At 40.0% G+C, this 17,693-nt stretch overlaps 1 protein-coding gene across 1 annotated transcript in view; it reads left to right on the top strand.

The window, feature by feature from the left end:
• LOC311620869 (uncharacterized protein C10orf67, mitochondrial) overlaps positions 1-17,693 on the top strand; it is a gene marked incomplete at both ends in the record, with an annotated part of 148,116 nt that overhangs the window by 38,926 nt on the left and 91,497 nt on the right. Inside the window, 3 exons of the mRNA XM_084880559.1 lie at positions 5,014-5,151; positions 14,706-14,838; positions 15,965-16,023. Coding sequence (XP_084736685.1) covers positions 5,014-5,151; positions 14,706-14,838; positions 15,965-16,023 — 330 coding nt within the window. The remainder of the gene's footprint in view (positions 1-5,013; positions 5,152-14,705; positions 14,839-15,964; positions 16,024-17,693) is intronic.

Below are 17,693 nucleotides of genomic sequence, written 5' to 3'. Positions count from 1 at the left end.
GCAAAAAATACCCAATCTTTAACAGCAAAAAGAAACAATATTCCAAAAATATGAAAATAGTGTAAGGAGCCTTTGGGACAAGTTCGAGGGTACCAGCATTCACATTATGGAGGTGCCAGAAGGAGAAGAGAGAAAGCAAGATATTGAAAACCTCTTTGAATAAATAATAACAGAAAATTTTCCCCCTACCTGATGAAAGAAATAGACTTATAAGTTCAGGAAGTGCGGAGAGTCCCAAATACAAGGAACCTAAAGAGGCTACACCAAGACACATCATAATTATAATACCAAGAATTAAAGACAAAGATAGAAACTTAAAAGCAGCAAGAGAAAAGCAGTTAGTAACCTATAAAGGAGTACCCATACCAATGTCAGCTCATTACTCAACAGAAACTTTAAAGGCCAGAAGGGATTGGAAAGAAATATTTAAAGAGATGAGTAGCAAGGACCTACAACCAAGATTACTCTACCCAGCAAAGCTATCATTAAGAATTGAAGGTTATATAAAGAGCTACACAGATTAAAAAAAAAAAAAAAGTTAAAGAAGTTCACCACCACCAAACCAGTATTACATGAAATGTTAAAGGGTATTTTTTTAAAAAAAGTTTTAGGCAGATACCCACAGACCAGGCTGAGGGACCCCACCAATGAATGAATCCATCTGCTCCCTGGTGGTCTCAACTACCTGTCGAAAGTTCGAACAGTTGAACAGTCGGACACTTAGCATATTAGGCTTTTATATATACAGATATGCATTACATATGGACACAGATAATACGGTGGTGCAGGCCTGGGGTGGGATGGGAACTGAGTGGAGGGAGACAATGGGGAGGAAAGGGGTTTATCTGTAATACTTTCAACAATAAATATTTTTTTAAAGAGGTTTTGCCCATAATATCAAAAGACAGCACAAAATTATTATAATTTAAAAAAGTTGACAGTTATGCAGCAGATGGGGATATTAACCCCTTCTCATTTTGAAATGCCAATGGCAAAAATTAAAAGATAAATACTAATTCTTCTTGCAAGACTAAAGGAATTGAAGTCCAAAATAAATATTCTTGCTATTGTGAATGAAAAGACCAAAGATATGCTCATGCCTCCTTTCTCTTCTCCTGTATTCTAGCCATGCTGTCAGTAGCAGAGTGTGGTCAAGAGATCAGTTACATGAAGGGAACGCCAACAAATAAATACATCAGGGCGTTGATCATAACAGGAACCAGTTAGTATGGAAAGGAGATAGGCCATACTAAACACTATGGCCAGCCATGTGGCTCAGTGGTTGAGTGTTAACCTATGAACCAAGAGGTCACTGTTCAATTCCTGGTAATCCCCAGTGTGGAGTGTGCAGGTGGCAGCCGATCAATTATTCTCTCTTATTATTGATGTTCCTATCTCTTTCTCCCCCTTCTCCCTGAAATCAATAAAAATATATTTTTTAAATCCTATATAATAAAAGCCCAATATGCTAAGTGTCTGGTTGTTCATTCAACCAAATCAAAGCATGATATGCTAATGATATGCTAAGGCAGATCAACTGCTCATTATGATGTGCACTGACCACCAAGGGCAGATGCTCCAACTGGCAGGTTAGATTGCTCCTGGAACTGAGTGAGACAGGGCTGGAGCCTTCCCATGGTCCCTTCTCAGCTGGCCAACCTCCTGTGTCCCTCCCCAGCCCTGATTGTGCACCAGAGGGGTCCTTTGGCCTGGCCTAATCCCTCTCACAATCAGGGACCCCTCAGGGGGGCACATTGACTGTCAGGTAGTTCCATCCTATATAATAAAAGTCTAATATGCAAATCAAATGGCAGAACAACTGGTTGCTGTGATACACACTGTCCATCAGAGGGCAGACGCTCAACACAGGAGATAGCCTCTGGTGGTCTGTGCACTCCCACATGGCGAGGCTCACTCAGCCAGAAGCCCTGAGCTGGGCTTACGACTGGTGAGTGCAGAGGTGGTGGCGGGAGCCTCTCCCACCTCCGAGGCAGCGCTAACGATGTCTGATTGCTAGCTTAGGCCTGCTCCCCGCTAGGCCTCCTGGACAGCAAGAGGGCGCAGGCTGGGCTGAGAGACCAACCCTCCTGCCCCCAAGTACAAGAATTCGTGCACAGGGCTTCTAGTAAGTAAGTAAACACTGTGGTCTTGGCTTGGAATTGAAAGTATAGGTGTGAATTTAGGATACTTAGATATAGGTATTGTTAGTTAGGATTCTCCAAAGAAACAGAACCAAAAGGACAGGAGAGATAGAGAGACAGAGAAAGAGAGAGAGAGGGAAATTTTAGTAAATTGGCTCATGTGATTCTAGGGGCTGACAAATCTGAAATCTGTAAGGTAGGCCAGCAGGCTAAAGACTAATGAAAGAGTTGATGGCTACCGCTCAAGTCTGCTGACAGCAACCCCTCTTCCTCTGGGGATCGCAGTCTCTCTCTGAAGGCTTTAAACCAATTGATTGAGGCCCCCCACCCCCACCCCATTATGGAAGGTAATCTGCTTTAGTCAGTCTACTCATTTAAATGTTTATGTCATATTAAAAAAAAAAAAAAAAAAAACCTTCACAGCCACATTTAGATTTAACCAAATCTCTGGATACTAGAAAAACCAGGCTCAACCCTTTATCTCCTCCCAGAGGCTGCCAACTAATCGTAAGGGAGGCCAGAGCTGGGGAAAGCCAGGAGCTTTTATGGGTAGGAGTAAGCTGGATAGGGATTTTTTGTTTGTTTGTTTTTGTTTCTGCTTGTGCTTTCTTCCCATCTTCATTTCCTTTATTTGTTGTTGTTGTCTAAAAGTTAAAAAAGAAAAAAAGCCAGAGCATTCCTGAGAATTTTTTGGAGAGTTAGGGGACAGGAGACTGGCGACCTGATTTGAAGAGGTGGGAAGGAAAATAGAACTGTTTTCCAATCATCTTGTCTTGAGTCCAGATGGTTGTATAAACACCAGTACGACATCAGAAACATTCCTGGCGAGGAAGCGAAATGAAGCCAATGTGTCTGGGCCTTACGGTTACTTTATGAAATGTCAGAAGTAAAACTCTTTGTTCTGAAGTACTGTGACCCTCTCTGTCCTGAAGTCCACAGAGGCTGGGCACAGCCGAAAGGCAGGCTGGCTGAGCTGAGCAGTAGCTCCTGGTGGGATTTTAAATGCGCTCCCCGGGGTGGTGTGTGCTGCGTTTTGAAGATGACTCGGCCAGCCTGTCGGAACACCGCGGTGGAAGGCAGATGGGCAGGAGAGAGGTGTTAAGGTTTCCCAGAGCAGGTAACATCTGGGTTGGAATGATAAACAATAACAAAATGCTAAGCTATAAAACTTATTGGGAGCTGAGTGTGTTATAGACACTGTTCATTACCTTTTAAAATTCTTAATGATTCAGGTCCTATTAATATTACAAATGATAACACCGAGATAAAGAGAGTCTGGGAAACTTGTTCAGGGTCACAAAGCTGCTAAGTGACTGCAGAGCTGGTCTGCAGACTCAGGCTAGCCTACTCTAATGCATTTCTGTTTGATTGACAAGTAGAAATTGTTGAGTGGGTTAAGACCTCCAAGAGCAAGGGCCTGGAGACCTGGCAGCATGGTATGCCTGAGAACTTGCATGCTGAGTATCGGTACTGGTAAAACGCCCAGTTTGGATGGGAGAGAGGGAAGAGAAGACTCACATGAGTTAGTGACCTGGTAAGCTGGCAGTAGATCGTGCAATGGGAGTTGGATTTTAGCCTGTTGGAGATGGGGAATTGCATTTTAGAAATATCATTTTGGTCACAGTGTGGAGATTGGTTGGAGAGCACAAACGGGGAGGGAGGGAGGCACGTTAACAGGCTATTACAATAGCCCAGGCAAGCAAGGGAGTGGGACAGAGAAGGAGAGGGCAGGCTTGGGAGACATTTAGGAGTGGACTGAATAGATTTGGTAAATCTATTTTGGTAAATCTGAGGGAGCAGAAGGGCTTAAAATGACAGAAAACAAGTTTCAGGCTTGTGCTGCTGTTAGTGGGGGGAGACAGAATGGGAGACTGTGAAGATGGAGAACTGTGGAATTTGAGATGCCTTTGTAACACCCAGGGCATAGCGGGGTAATGTGTTGTGGCCTCTGCAGAGTATTTTATTTGTAGGCTTAGCTACGAATAGATGGGAAGAATAGATTACAAAATCAATGCTGTTCTTTAAAAGTCACCAATTTAGTCCCGGACAGTGTTTCTCAGTAATTAGAGCGTCAGCCCACACACAGAAGGGTTGCAGGTTTAATTTTTGGGATGCAGATTAGCTCCTCACCCAGAGTTGGGGTGAGTGTGGGAGGTGGCCAGTTGATGTGTGTGTCTCTCACATCCATGTTTCTGTCTCTCCCTCCTCCCCTCTCTTCTACTCTCTCTGAAAAGCAATGGAAAAAATATCCTCAGGTGGAGATTATAAAAAACAAAAAATCGCCTAATTAAAATAGCTGTTATTACCATATAGGTTATTGTTTTTACTTTTTTTTAATGTCTACTGCATATTTATATACTGATTTTTTTTTTTATTAGTGGCTGTATAGACTATGTCAGTGTTTTGTTCCTGGCAGGACTCTTAATTCCACCTCAAAATATTCTTCTTCTCAGTCTACTTGTATTCATAATATAGAGCTATTTATTTATTTATTTGTTTCAATCTTCACCCAATGACATGTTCTTATTGTTTTCAGGGAGAGGGAAGGAAGGAGGAAGGGAAGAAGAGAGAGAGGGAGGAAGGGAGGAAGAGAGAGAGATATGTGTGAGATAAAAATCAATTACTTGCCTTCCATACATACCTGACTGGGGATTGAACCCACAACCTGGTTATGTGCCCTGACCAGAATAATACGCTGCTATAGGCCACGATACTTCAGCATATCAATCAATATAAATATTGTTACTAAAAATTGTGTACACATTACAAAATAAAATAACTTACAAGGCAGTAACTTAAATAAAACATAAAATAGTTTCTGGTGGTAGATGTCTGATTTTTAATTTCTGCTTATTCCCCTTTCTCCCTGCAGCAATTCTTTGAGGCAGAAGAAGAGTATCATCCTTCTATGCATGACTTAACTACTGACAAAGTAAATATTTTGGTACTAAAACTGAAGGACCAGGAAGAAGTGATTAAGAAATTAAAAAAACAATTGCAAGATTATGAAGTAAGTTTCAAAGCAAAAAATAATTAATTTAAATATATGTAAGTAAAGTTATAACTTTCTAAAAGCTAGGCTTAAGAATCAAGGAAAGACAGGTAATGTATCTTGGGCATCTCTCCACATCATAAGCCAGTCCAACCCTTTTCTGCTCAATGACACATTCTAGAAAACCCATAATAGTTATAAATAAGAGCAATAAGATTGTTCTCGATTTTTAAAATAATGGTAATAAAATAGATTGTCTCCCACTGGAAAAAAAAAAAAAAAAGTTTCCACTCTAGAGGAGCCATTAAATAGGCTTTTGTTTTAATTCTGAAGATTCCCAACCTTTTTTTTTACAGACCAGAGAGTTTGAAAGACAAAACTATCTTCCAAGTCAGAGGCTTCCAGGAAGCCAGCTAGGAATGGGATGACCTTAGGGAGAAAGGTCAAGAACAAACTTCTCCGAGGGTTTCCCCCCAGTTCTTTCTGTCCAAGTGGGAACCAAGAGCTGCTTTACTGCTCAAAAGACTGATGGGAACAAACAGGAAAGAGAGAGCGAGCAAAAAAAGACAGACTATTCTCCTATCAAGGAGAAGAAATTTAAGGGCTGTGGAAAAGTGTGGACCCTGAAGATGAATTCATTTTCTTCTCAAGTCAGCTCTGAGCCACTGGGTTATCCTGGCTCAACCACAGTCCAGGCCATAGAGAGGTTTTATTCTTACGTCTAAGAGCAAGAAGCTGATCAGATGGGTAGGAGAGGCTTGCAGGGAGGCTGGAAGAATCACTATCTATCTATCTATCTATCTATCTATCTATCTATCTATCTATTTATTTATTTATTTTTGGAATAACAATCTCTTGATTATCAACTAGCAGATGCTAGATGCCTCATTCATGGTACCTCTTCCCCCTCCCCCCCCCCCAATTGAATTTGTTGGGATGAATTGGTTCACAAAATCATACAAGGCTTCAAGTGTACAACTCAACAAAGCATCATGTGCACAGGGAATCATGTGCCCATGGCCCCAAGCAAACTCTTTTTCTGTCCCAATTCCCATCCCCCTTTGTGCACCTCCACCTGCCCCAGCCTTCTTCCCCACTGGCTATCACCACACTATTGTCTGTGTCTATGTGTTATATTTTGCTTAATCCCTTCTCCTTTCATCCAGTTCCCCAAACCCCTTCCCCTCTGACAGCTGTCACTCTGTTCCATGTGTCCTTGCTTCTGTTTCTATTCTGTTCGTTATTTTATTTTGTTTATTATGTCTTTCTCTGACTGGCTTATTTCACTTAGCATAATAATCTCCAGGTGCATCCATGCTGTCACAAAAGGTAAGATTTTATTTTTTTACAGCTAAGTAGTATTTTATTGAGTAAATGTACCACAGTTTTCTTATCCACTCATCTATTGATAGGCACTTGGGCTGTTGCCATATCTTGGCTATCCTATATATTGATAATAAAAGGCTAATATGCAAATTGTCCCCTTGACTGATAGGGGTGGGCTGGCTGGACCCCACCCATGCACAAATTCATGCACCAGGCCTCTAGTTATACTAAATAATGCTGCTAAGAACATAGGGGGACATATATTCTTTAAAATTAATATTTTGGGTTACTTTGGGTATTTTTCAGAAGTGGGATCACTGGATCAAAAGGCAATTCCATTTTTAGATTTTTGAGCAAACACCATACTGTTTTCCTCGGTGGCTGCACCAGTCTGCATTCCCACTAATAATGTACAAGGGTTCCCTTTTCTTCACATCATTGCAGCACTTGTTTGTTGATTTATTGATAGGCATTCTGACAGGTGTGAGGAGATGTCTTACTGTATTGTGGTTTCAATTTGCTTCTCTCTGATGATTAGTGATGTTGAGCACTTTTTTTCATATGTCTTTTGGCCATCTGTATGTCCTCTTTAGAGAAGTGTCTATTCAGGTCCCTTGCTCATTTTTTAATTGGGTTGTTTGTCCGCTTGGTGTTGAGTAGTATAGTTTATTATACATTTTGGAAATTAACCGCCTTATTGATGTGCCATTAGTAAATATGGTCTCCCATTTAGTGGCATCCCTTTTCATTTTGTTGATTGTTTCTTCTGCTATACAAAAGCTTTTAGTTTGATATAGTCCTGTTGTTTATTTTTTCTTTTGTTTTTCTTGCCTAAGGAAATATATCTGCAAAAATATTGCTACTAGAAATTTCTGAGATTTTACTGCCTCTGGCTTCTTCTATGATTTTTACAGTTTTCTGACTTACATTTCACTCTTTAGTCCAATTTGAGTTTATTCTTGTGTATGTTATAAGTTGGTGGTCTAGTTTCATTTTTTTTTTTTTGCATTTATTTGTCCGATTTTTCCAATACCATTTATTGAAGAGACTGAGATTCCACCAAAAATTACTAAACCTAATAAATGAATTTGGCAAAGTAGTAAGATATAAAGTTAATATTCAGAAATTGGGAGGAGTGAGCTGGGAGAGATCAATAGCAGAAAAGGAGATATGTGTAATATTTTCAACAATAAAGAATTTTAAAAAATCAGTGGCATTTTTATACATCAATAATAAACTATTACAGAGAGAAATTAAGAAAACAATCTCATTTACTATTGCAACAACAACAACAAAAATGGTACCTCCAAATAAATTTAGCCAAGGAGGTAAAAGATCTGTACTTGGAAAATTATAAGATACTGAAGAAAGAAATTGAGGAAGATACAAATAAGTTGAAGCATATACCATATTCATGGATAGGAAAAATTAACACCATTAAAATTTCCATACTATCCAACAAAATCTACAAATTTAACACAATTGCTATTAAAATACCAATGGCACAGCTCACAGATCTAGAACAAATATTTCAAAAATTTATACAGAACAGCAAAAACCCCCAAATTGCCTCAGTAGTCTTGAGAAAGAAAAACAAAGTTGGAGGTATCACACTACCTGATAATCAAACTATACTACAAAGCCATAGTACTCAAAACAACATGGTACTGGCATAACAACAGACATATAGATCAATGGAACAGAATATAGAACAGAGAAATAAACCCATGCTTCTATGGTCAATTAATATTTGACAAGGGAGGCAGGAACACGGAGTGGGGTAAACTGGTACCTCTTCTTATCTCACAGATCAGTTTACAAATGAAGCAGAGGCAGGTGGTTAAGTAACTTCCCACTAGACATACAGCTAGTAAATGGTAAGGATGGCATATGAGCCTGAGGTCCAGCTGAATACTCAGCCTACAGAAGGAATTGGAGCTCTGTGCTCTACAGTAAGGATAAAAGGTTGTTTTATATATACATATATCTCTCTATATAAAAGCCTATACAAATTGTCCCTTCGGGAGTTCGACTGGGAGACCGATCCCTCACTTTGACATCTGCTGACCACCAGCATGCCGCACGGAATGAAGGAAGGCCCCAGCCGGCACCTGAAAAGACCCAAACAGCCCTGATCTGCCAGGCCTATGGACCCTACCCATGCACAAATTTCATGCACTGGGCCTCTAGTATAAACACATACTAGTGTGATTATATTATTACTAGAGGCCTGGTGCAAGAATTTGTGCACAGGTGGGGTCTGGCCATCCAGCCCCAATCTGGGTCGATCAGACAAGGCTGGCCCGAAGGAGGAGTTGCAGGAGGTTGGCTGGCCAGCCCCACCCCCGATCAGGGTGGGGGGACCAATCGAGGGCAGGGCCAGCTGGTGGGAGGAGCCACAGGCAGTTGGCAAGTTGGCCCTGCCCCCTGGTCGAACTCCCAGTCAAGAGGACAATTTGCATATTAGCCTTTTATTATATAGGATAATGTATATTTTTATTATAATGTATATTATTATAATTAATATGTCACATGTATATATACATGTAAATATTAACACAATGATAAAAATATGAGAAGTTACAAATAAAATAACTAGGGAGAAACACTTATGAGCTGGTGGTCCCTTTAGGTATAATCTTAAATTCCACACTTAAAACTTTGAAGTTAGAAGAGACAAGGAATTGAACATGCATCCTTCTAAAGGACTTTCCTTACTAACTGGCTCAGGTTGATGAAGAAATGTTTTCTTTATTTAATCTATTAGAGTTAATGCTCTAAAAACGAAAATAAAAATGAGCGTCTTCTAAGTAATGTAGTGTTGTTAATTAACACAGATCAAATAAAATTGAATATTAAGTCTTTTTACATGTTCTGATGGCCTTGCAGGTGAAGGAAGATCCAGTTTTTGCATTTACTTTTCTGAACCTTTTAATGGGTCTATATTACCCCTATTTTTTAGGTAAAATTATTCAATATTAAAGGCTAAAAAAAATGTTTGGGTTTTGGCTTTTAGTTTTGCCTTGGCCAAAGAAATGCAGCATCAATTAGCAAGGCCATTTTGATTCATTTATTTTCCACTTATGAACTGGAAAGTGATACCTGCCTGGCTAAGAGACAGTTATGAGAAGGTTGTAATAATTAATATCCTGTTGTACTGGATATGAATTGCTTTGAGTTCTTTGAACAAAGATAAGCCCATGAATTCTGGTTATCATTATTAGGAAGCTCTAAGTTTGAATGTCCTTCTGTTTGACCTTTCTTGAAATGCACTGAACAGGCTTCTGGACTGTTGATAAGGTCCCAACTTGCTAATTGAACTCATTCCACTAAAACATGAGGTCTAACTGGGAGTGTTTGCATCTCTAAGGGTTGTCAGCTGGTTACCTGGTCTGTGTGGATGTCCTGGATAAGGATGGAGGTGGCTTTGTGAGAACAGGAGGTGGGAGTTTCCACCCTGCTGCCCTGTAAGCAGGGTGTTCTTTGGCTCAGGTTGGCATCCCCGGGACCTGGCTAATCTTCTGCAGTTTTCCCTCAAGGAGGCCACATCCATTTTCAGGTAAACAGCCTAAGATTTGAGGAAGATGAGATAAATCTGATTAACGGGGTCCATACGTTTCTCCCAGCTTCACCAGGACTAGTGTGCATTTCAAGAACACAGAATAAATGCCATTAAAAACATCACATACTGTAGAACATAACTCTCTGGAAAAATACTTTTCAAATAATCCTCTAAAAACTACATTTCCTAAAACTCCACACCACTTAGATTCTGGATGATACATCTTTTTATTTAAAATTTCATCTTATACACCTGCTCCCTCTAGTGGTATAAAAAAGTTTGAGTTGCCAAGGATCTGAAAATAGATTTGGAAAAAAGAATTTAGAGAAACAATTAGAAAGTTCCAAAGTGGCAATGGAAATATCTTGAGGGGGGGGGGGGGGGAACCTTGAAACAAAGAAATTGAATAAACAGTGGGAAAACATTCTAATTAATTCTTACTGATAGTCAAATCACATAGATAGCTTGCTTTACAGTTAATATGTAGTCCTAATCTCTCTCCAGGGATGTTTTTGAGAGACATCTATCCAAAAATGTAGTATTAGGACCTTAGAAGAGTGAAAAATGAAATTTTAATAAACAGTTTTACACACACACACACACACACACACACACACATACATATATATATATATATATATATATATATATATATATATATATATATATATATATAATGAAAATTAGAAAAGGAAGCTCTTCAAGTTACAGAAGCCTCTTTTCTCCAGGTCACACGTCCTTAATGTCGAATTTTCCTGAGAACAACTTCATTCAAGGACTGAGCTTCTTTTCAGGTTTAGTTCTGTAGGAAACCATTGTGACAACTGCATGTCCTTGGTGTTACCAAGTTGCCAAGCTGTACATTGATAAATCCCCTTGAAAACTACAGCAGGCCAGTTTGTCAGAGTATTTGTGCAGGTGCATGGATATGTGTGCATCCGCACATATGTTTTTAAAAATATATTTTTATTAAAAACTGTGGTACGTTAACACAATGGAATACTATGCTGCTGTAAAAAAAAGAATGAACTCCTACTGTTTGCAACAGCATGGATGGAGCTAGAGAGCATTATGCTAAGGGAAATAAGCCAATCAGAGAAAGATAAATACCACACGATCTCATTCATTTGTGGATTATAATGAACAACATAAACTGATTAACAAAAACAGATCCAGAGACAGAAAAGCATCGATCAGATGCTCAAACCTCAGAGGGAAGGTAGGGGAGGGTGGGGGTAAGGAGGAGAGGTCAACCAAAGGAATTATATGCATGCATATAAGCCTAACCAGTGGACGCAGACAACAGGGGGTGAGGGTGAGGGTGAGAGCAGGATTAGGAAAGGGGGGGGGGCAATGGGAGGATATGGACACATATGTAATACCTTAATCAATAACAAAAATATTTTTTATTGATTTCAGAGAGGAAGAGAGAGGTAGAGAGATAGAAACATCAATGATGAGAGAGAATGATTGATCGGCTGCACCTGCACACCCCCCACTAGGGATGGAACCCGCAACCAGGGCATATGGACTGACCGGGAATTTAACCCTGACTTCCTAGTTCATAGGTCGATGCTCAACCTCTGAGCCATCCCTGCCCAGCCACATATGTGTTTTAATTGCAATTGAGTTTCCTTTTTTTTTTCTTATCCCAACACATATGAGCTGTGCAACCACCACTCATGCACCACCACCACCACCCTGACTCTTGTAGCTGAAGATAACTGCTTGTTGCTGACAGTTCTAAAACAGAGCTGTCACTTAAGAGTGGCAGCCCAGCAGGGCCTCGCTGCCCCAGCATGCCACTTTCTGGCTGTCACTCACCGGGAAAGCACCTGCTTTGCTCTGTGGCTGTCATGCAGCCTGGGCGTGCATCAGAATGTACTCCACCCCCAGCACAAATTGAGATGTCCAAGTAGTGTACATGGATCCTGCAGAATGGAGGCACCAACATGGCAAAAGGGAGATTGCTGAGAAGGTACAGGCGGTGCTCTAAACAGTGCTTCACAGACTTCATTGTGCATATGGATCGCCTGCAGCAATTGTTAGCATACAGCTTCCAATAGTCGGGCTGGGCTGGGGCCTGAGATTCTGCATTTCCAATAAGCTCTCATATAATGTTTCGGCTCCTGGTCCATGGACTACACTTTGAGTAGCAAGGCACTAGAGTATACCAGTTTTCAGAAACTATTCTTTCAAAAAATAGTTTGGAATTAAAAAACTGGGAACAGTGAATCTGCACATCTTGCGACTGTTTACAAGCAAAATAGTGCATAAGCCACCACCAGAAGTCCTACTTTTCACATGATAGGGACATTTTAAATTGGCAAGGTACTGTATAAACTTAAAATTACAGGATGGTCATGAGTCACACACAATTTCTCATCTATTACCACATGGCTTTAAATTAGCAACATCTAATTAACCACCTTTTAATGATCTTCCTAACCCTGGTTTATTAATGGAGTATATTTTAAATAAGTCTCATGGTTTAAGAAACCAAAACTAGTGGTGTGGGCAGATGGTAGAAGGAGCACCATCACAAAACCTGCCACTCAGTGTAACAGATGACCGGTGCAGCCCAGAACTATCCCTTTGTTCATTTTGCTAATGAGTGTCCTCATTGCTGTGAGAGTCTGAATAGTTAATTACTTGCAGTTCCTACAGCTAACAGATGGTGGGGACAGAGCGAAAGGTGAATCATAAGAACAGGAGCTGTGGATGGCTATGTGGAGAAAACAAGTCTGAGTTAAATGTGTTTCCTACTTTTAAACAAGATTTTTTAGAAAATGAATTTAGTTATTAGCTGCTACTAGTTACAAATTTTAGATGTCACCTGATTAATTCAAATAGTTCTTGTTTATTTAAAGGTAACGGCACTCGTAATCCACTGTGGATGTTCATATTTTGTCACTGTATGTGTAAACCTAGCAAGGCAAATATTGTTTGTTATTTAAATACCTTTTTAGTCAAATAAATAAATAATAAATAAGTAAATAAATGCCTTTTTAGCCTATAAATACATTCTGTAATCATTTCAAATTTAACCCTGTGGGACAAGACATTAATAACTCGATTTCTTCACTAATAAGAAAACATAGTATTAGATGTGTTAATTAAGAATTAATTGAGCTCAAATAATTTAAATGAAATGGTGAATCAAACTCATGAAAATTTGTAAGTGTGCTTAGGGAAAAACAACATTATTTTAAATATTAACTCTGACCTTACTACTTTACTAAGTCGCTTGATTTTTAAGAAATTATTGTTATGCAAAACATTATATCCACTTATTCTTCTTTTAGGCCATTATGATCACAGAGAAAAATATTTTTTGAAACTATTTTAATAATTTACTCCCAGATATCTCTAAAGCCAAGTCAAAATACAATTCCAAAAGGAAAGCAGCACATTGGAAGGGATGATTTTGGTTTTGAGGGAAACTTTATTCTTGTGTATCTGCAACCATGACATTGCTATGGAAAGATAGGTTAGAGTTCATCTAAAGATTACTTTAAAGTTCAAAAGTCTTTCTAGTGTCTATCAATTTTGAAGCAAGGCATCTAGGAACTTCTGTCTCTTTTAGTCTGATATAATGACCTTTAAGCATACTCTTTCATATTTTGAGATGGCACAATCAGTTTAATGTTTTACCACCGTGAAGCATAAAGTTCTGCACCAACTTCCCCAATCCATCCCATCTTAATTTTTAAAATAACGTGTGGCAGTAAAATATAGACAGCCCTAAGAGAGTATGTTCAGATGTTTCCAGTAGCTTTGAAACAGACAAGAAGAAGAAAAGAAGAGTCGCTGTCCCAATAAGCTTCTATTGCGTAAGAAAAAGACTCTCCCACAATGGATGTGGCAAGATTTAAACAAAAGGCTCACATAATAAAAATGTAAATGAGTTTGCTTTACTAAAACTATAACTTTAAAGTCTTTTGTTGTACATTATCCTGAAACCTTCTTACAAGGTAATCACTGTTTGCATAGAGATTTAAACCGAGGTCTACAATAGCATTAACCGCCTGCACAGCCCCAGTGTGACAGGCATGCAAAGCCACGTTAATGTTCAGAATATGAATTGCCTCTGGGTGGCTCCTCCACCAAGCAGAGAACCAACTGTGTGGATATCCGAGAGCCTGATGGACGCCATGCGGCTCCCAGCCTGAAAACGTCACCACTTTGACATGTGATGTGCTCCTCATGACACTGGCGGCACTGACACTGGGAAACGCCACAAAGGCAACGAGCCCCCTCCTCCTCGGTGCACGTTGCCACCCCCTGCCGCTGCCCGTCCACGGTCCCCCCAGCCTGCCTAGTTACAGGCAGACAGCACTTCAGACACACACAGGGGGAAATGTGGGTGAGGGGCCCCAGCTGCCTCCCCGGACATAGCCTCCGTAATGAATTGACCTGAATGATGAGGGCACACAAACAGTATGATATGCATTATTCCTGTCAATAAAATGTCCCCATGTGCCCTGGTCTTTGTACAGAATGTACTGCAGCCTTTCTTCCAGCAAGCTCTATTTAATCCCCTTCCTTTTCTGCTATTCATATTGTAAGTGTGTAATAGAATTCAGAAAATTATATGATGGCCCTTCTGTATCTGTCTTGTCTTGTGTTGCATATTTAAATTCTTGGCTCCCTGCTTAGAAATGTGGACTTGCCCATCTTTCAGGAAGCTTTGGCGTTAGAGGCCGGCCCTGAAAAGGAATGTTTGGAGTCCAAAGTGGAAAACGAGAGGCTGCTTCAAGTCATTGCAGATCTCGAAGAAGCAGCCCAACTCAGTCAAAAAGAAAATGCATTATTAGGTAATATTTTAAAGTCATTTTGGAGGGAAATCTATATATTGGGCACTTTGTAAAATTCATAGCTATGTTTGTCTTTTCCAAACACACATTTGTCTGGTTGTTTACATTTAAAAGATAGCCATCTTTGATTTTCATTTAAAATGGCATTTCTTGCTTGGGACAGGGAATATACATAAGTATTATAAGTATACTCCTGAGCCATATCATTTTAACTCAGGGGTTTTATAAGTTTTTCCTTTCAAGCCAAGCATTGACCTTTGGGGGGGGAAAAGTGCTAATCCATGCCCTATTTTACTTAGAAATATTAGAAAACAAACTTTTGCCAATTTCTGTTTCTTATGCTTAATTAGTTATGTAAAATTTATAACCTTTACCACTTGTAAATACATATTGAGATATGGTTTATGGAGAAACAGGATTAGCCCTTGAGTAACATATGCTCTGACTTACTACTTAATTATCTTCAATTTTTGGTACAGATTTTAAGTACAAACATTCATTTGTATTCCTCTTTTTTACATACCGTAAACATTGGTAAGAGTTTCATTTTAATCTCCAAAGTTATATTGCTGTAAGTATTTTTTTCACTTACTGTTATCTTTGTATTCGTGTTCATTATGTAATGTTGCTCTTAATCTGCAGTATGAAGGGTAACAAGTAAGCAATCAGGAATTCACAAAATACTGACAACATCATTTCTCTTGCACTGTCCCTTGAATATACAGTTGCGCTGGGCCAGTGCAGTTTGGCTTTTCTCCTGATGTGGTATAAATGTGCCCTTTCAGGTTTTGGTAGTTCTGACCGAGTCAGAAAGTGCCACCTGCTGAAGACCTTGTATGGGCTGTGCCTCACAGCAGAGTGTCCATTGCAAGTATTGATGCAAAGCTTTCAGCCCTCGGCCACACTTGGGTCTTGAACTTAGTTCTTAATCCCTTATCTGACCAGCCTTCTTAACAGCAGGAAGAAGGCTGTGAATGTCAAGGGCAGTTGTGAAGGTCACAGTCCTGCTAGGACTTGCGTCCACTATGCCTGCCAGTGGTGCACAGCCTGCCTGGAAGCAGGAAGCTTGAATGCAGGGCATAAACTCGTAATTTCATGGTTGGTCTCTCTCCCCTTTTGTTTATAGAAGAAGAAGTTATGAATCTGAAAGAGATGGCAGAAAAGGATCGTAGCACCATTCAAAGGGTACTGTAACTTTTTCACATTGATGAATGACTCTTTTAAATTAAAATATCAGCCCGATTGCTGAAATAAGGCTGTGCCCCGCTTGTCCTGTGATGTCAGGTCCACTTCTCATTATTTGGGTAAGGTCTTAGTGATGCATAAGGATTCTGTCTTGGAATTGAATTAATGTATAAGTACTTCTTTTATCTGAGATAACGAAGAGTCTCTCTTGTTGATTGTAAGGAATTGAAAACTTATATGACAGGGAGGGCAGAAGTGTGTCTGTGGAAAAATTATATTTTTTTTCGAGTGAGCAGTCATATTCTCAGGTCAGATGGTGGTTTGTGTTCTTTTTTTCTGTATATGAATTAACTGGGCTTAAAATGATTACCCAGGAAATTTGCATTGGAACAGGGAATTTTTTGGTGTCACAAAGATCAAGATTTCCTAGTGCATTCAATGCAGCAGGACCCGGGTCAGGGGCTCTGCTCAGGGCTTTCTTAGCCCAATTACCGCCCCTACTGCAGCTCCCGAAACACCTTTCTGTGAGGTCCGCCCTCCCTGTGGTTCCATGGCCCCACGCGGGCAGAGACTGTGGGTTCTCATCTCTGGCACAGTCCTGGTGCTGAGCACAGCGCGTGGCACACTTACAAATACTCCTGGGGCCATTCATTCATAGAGTGAGAATGTACTTAGAACCCATACAATTTACAGAATTTACATGTGAAAAGCGGGTTTACCTCCCTGAATTATTCTAAATAAACACACCTGCTTTCTATGAACCAAATCGAGCATCAGTTTCTAATTAAAAATTAATTAAAATTAGATAAAGTTAAAACTCAGTTCTTCAATCACATTAACCCCATTTCCAGGGCTCATGGGCCTACATTTAGATTCAGATTTCAATCTGATTTTGTGGTTTATGGTATTCTTATGTTTTAGGTTCAATTACTTCAAAGAACTCTATTTTAAAGACATGGCTGCCCTGACAGGTCAGATTTGGGAGTTGTTTTCTCTGATAACTGAATGTGTCAGACCTTTTCACACAGTGCTTTCCTGTTCTTATGCTTCACTGGTGAAATCCCCTTCTTACAGAGAGAGCAGACACAGACAACACTAATCTTGGCATCAAGCTCTGAAAATAAAATCTCAGCTTGCCACTGTCACCTAAGAACCTACAAGGGAACCATCCCAGGTCATTTAAATGTTTCCCAAAGCTATTCTGCCCACCTGTCACATAGGGATAAGGACTATAATAGAAGTCTGCATGTAGAGAAGGGATGCCTGGGAGGTTCTCGGAAGGGTTTGCAAACAGTTCCACACCCATCTTACTCTCTTTTACTTGAGCTGGATTTTCCAGGAGGTAAGAGGGTAGAAGAACTGGGTTCAGAGTGTGGTTACATCACGAGTGAGAGGAGTTTGTGGGCCTGTCTGTGATTTGCCTTGGCTAGGTATGAGGCGGGAATCTGGTGAGAATTTGTGTTGGGGCAGGAAGAGGGGAAACTGAAGTGTGGGGGAGAGACACGCAGGGAATGGAAAAATGGAAAAAACTGGACAAGTCACATAACCGCTTTTTCGCCATGGTTGCAGCTAAATGCAAGTTGAAAATGGATGTTGGGAGGCTGACCTCTTACCATTTGTCCGAGCAAAAAATGATCAATGATGTAGCTTCTCTGTTTTGGTTCCAATAC

The sequence above is a fragment of the Pipistrellus hanaki genome (assembly GCF_964339955.1).
Source record: "Pipistrellus hanaki genome assembly, chromosome: 1".
Taxonomy (NCBI): Eukaryota; Metazoa; Chordata; class Mammalia; order Chiroptera; family Vespertilionidae; genus Pipistrellus; species Pipistrellus hanaki.
The sequence above is the reverse complement of the archived record's forward strand: the minus strand, read 5'-3'. Positions and strand labels throughout refer to the sequence as shown.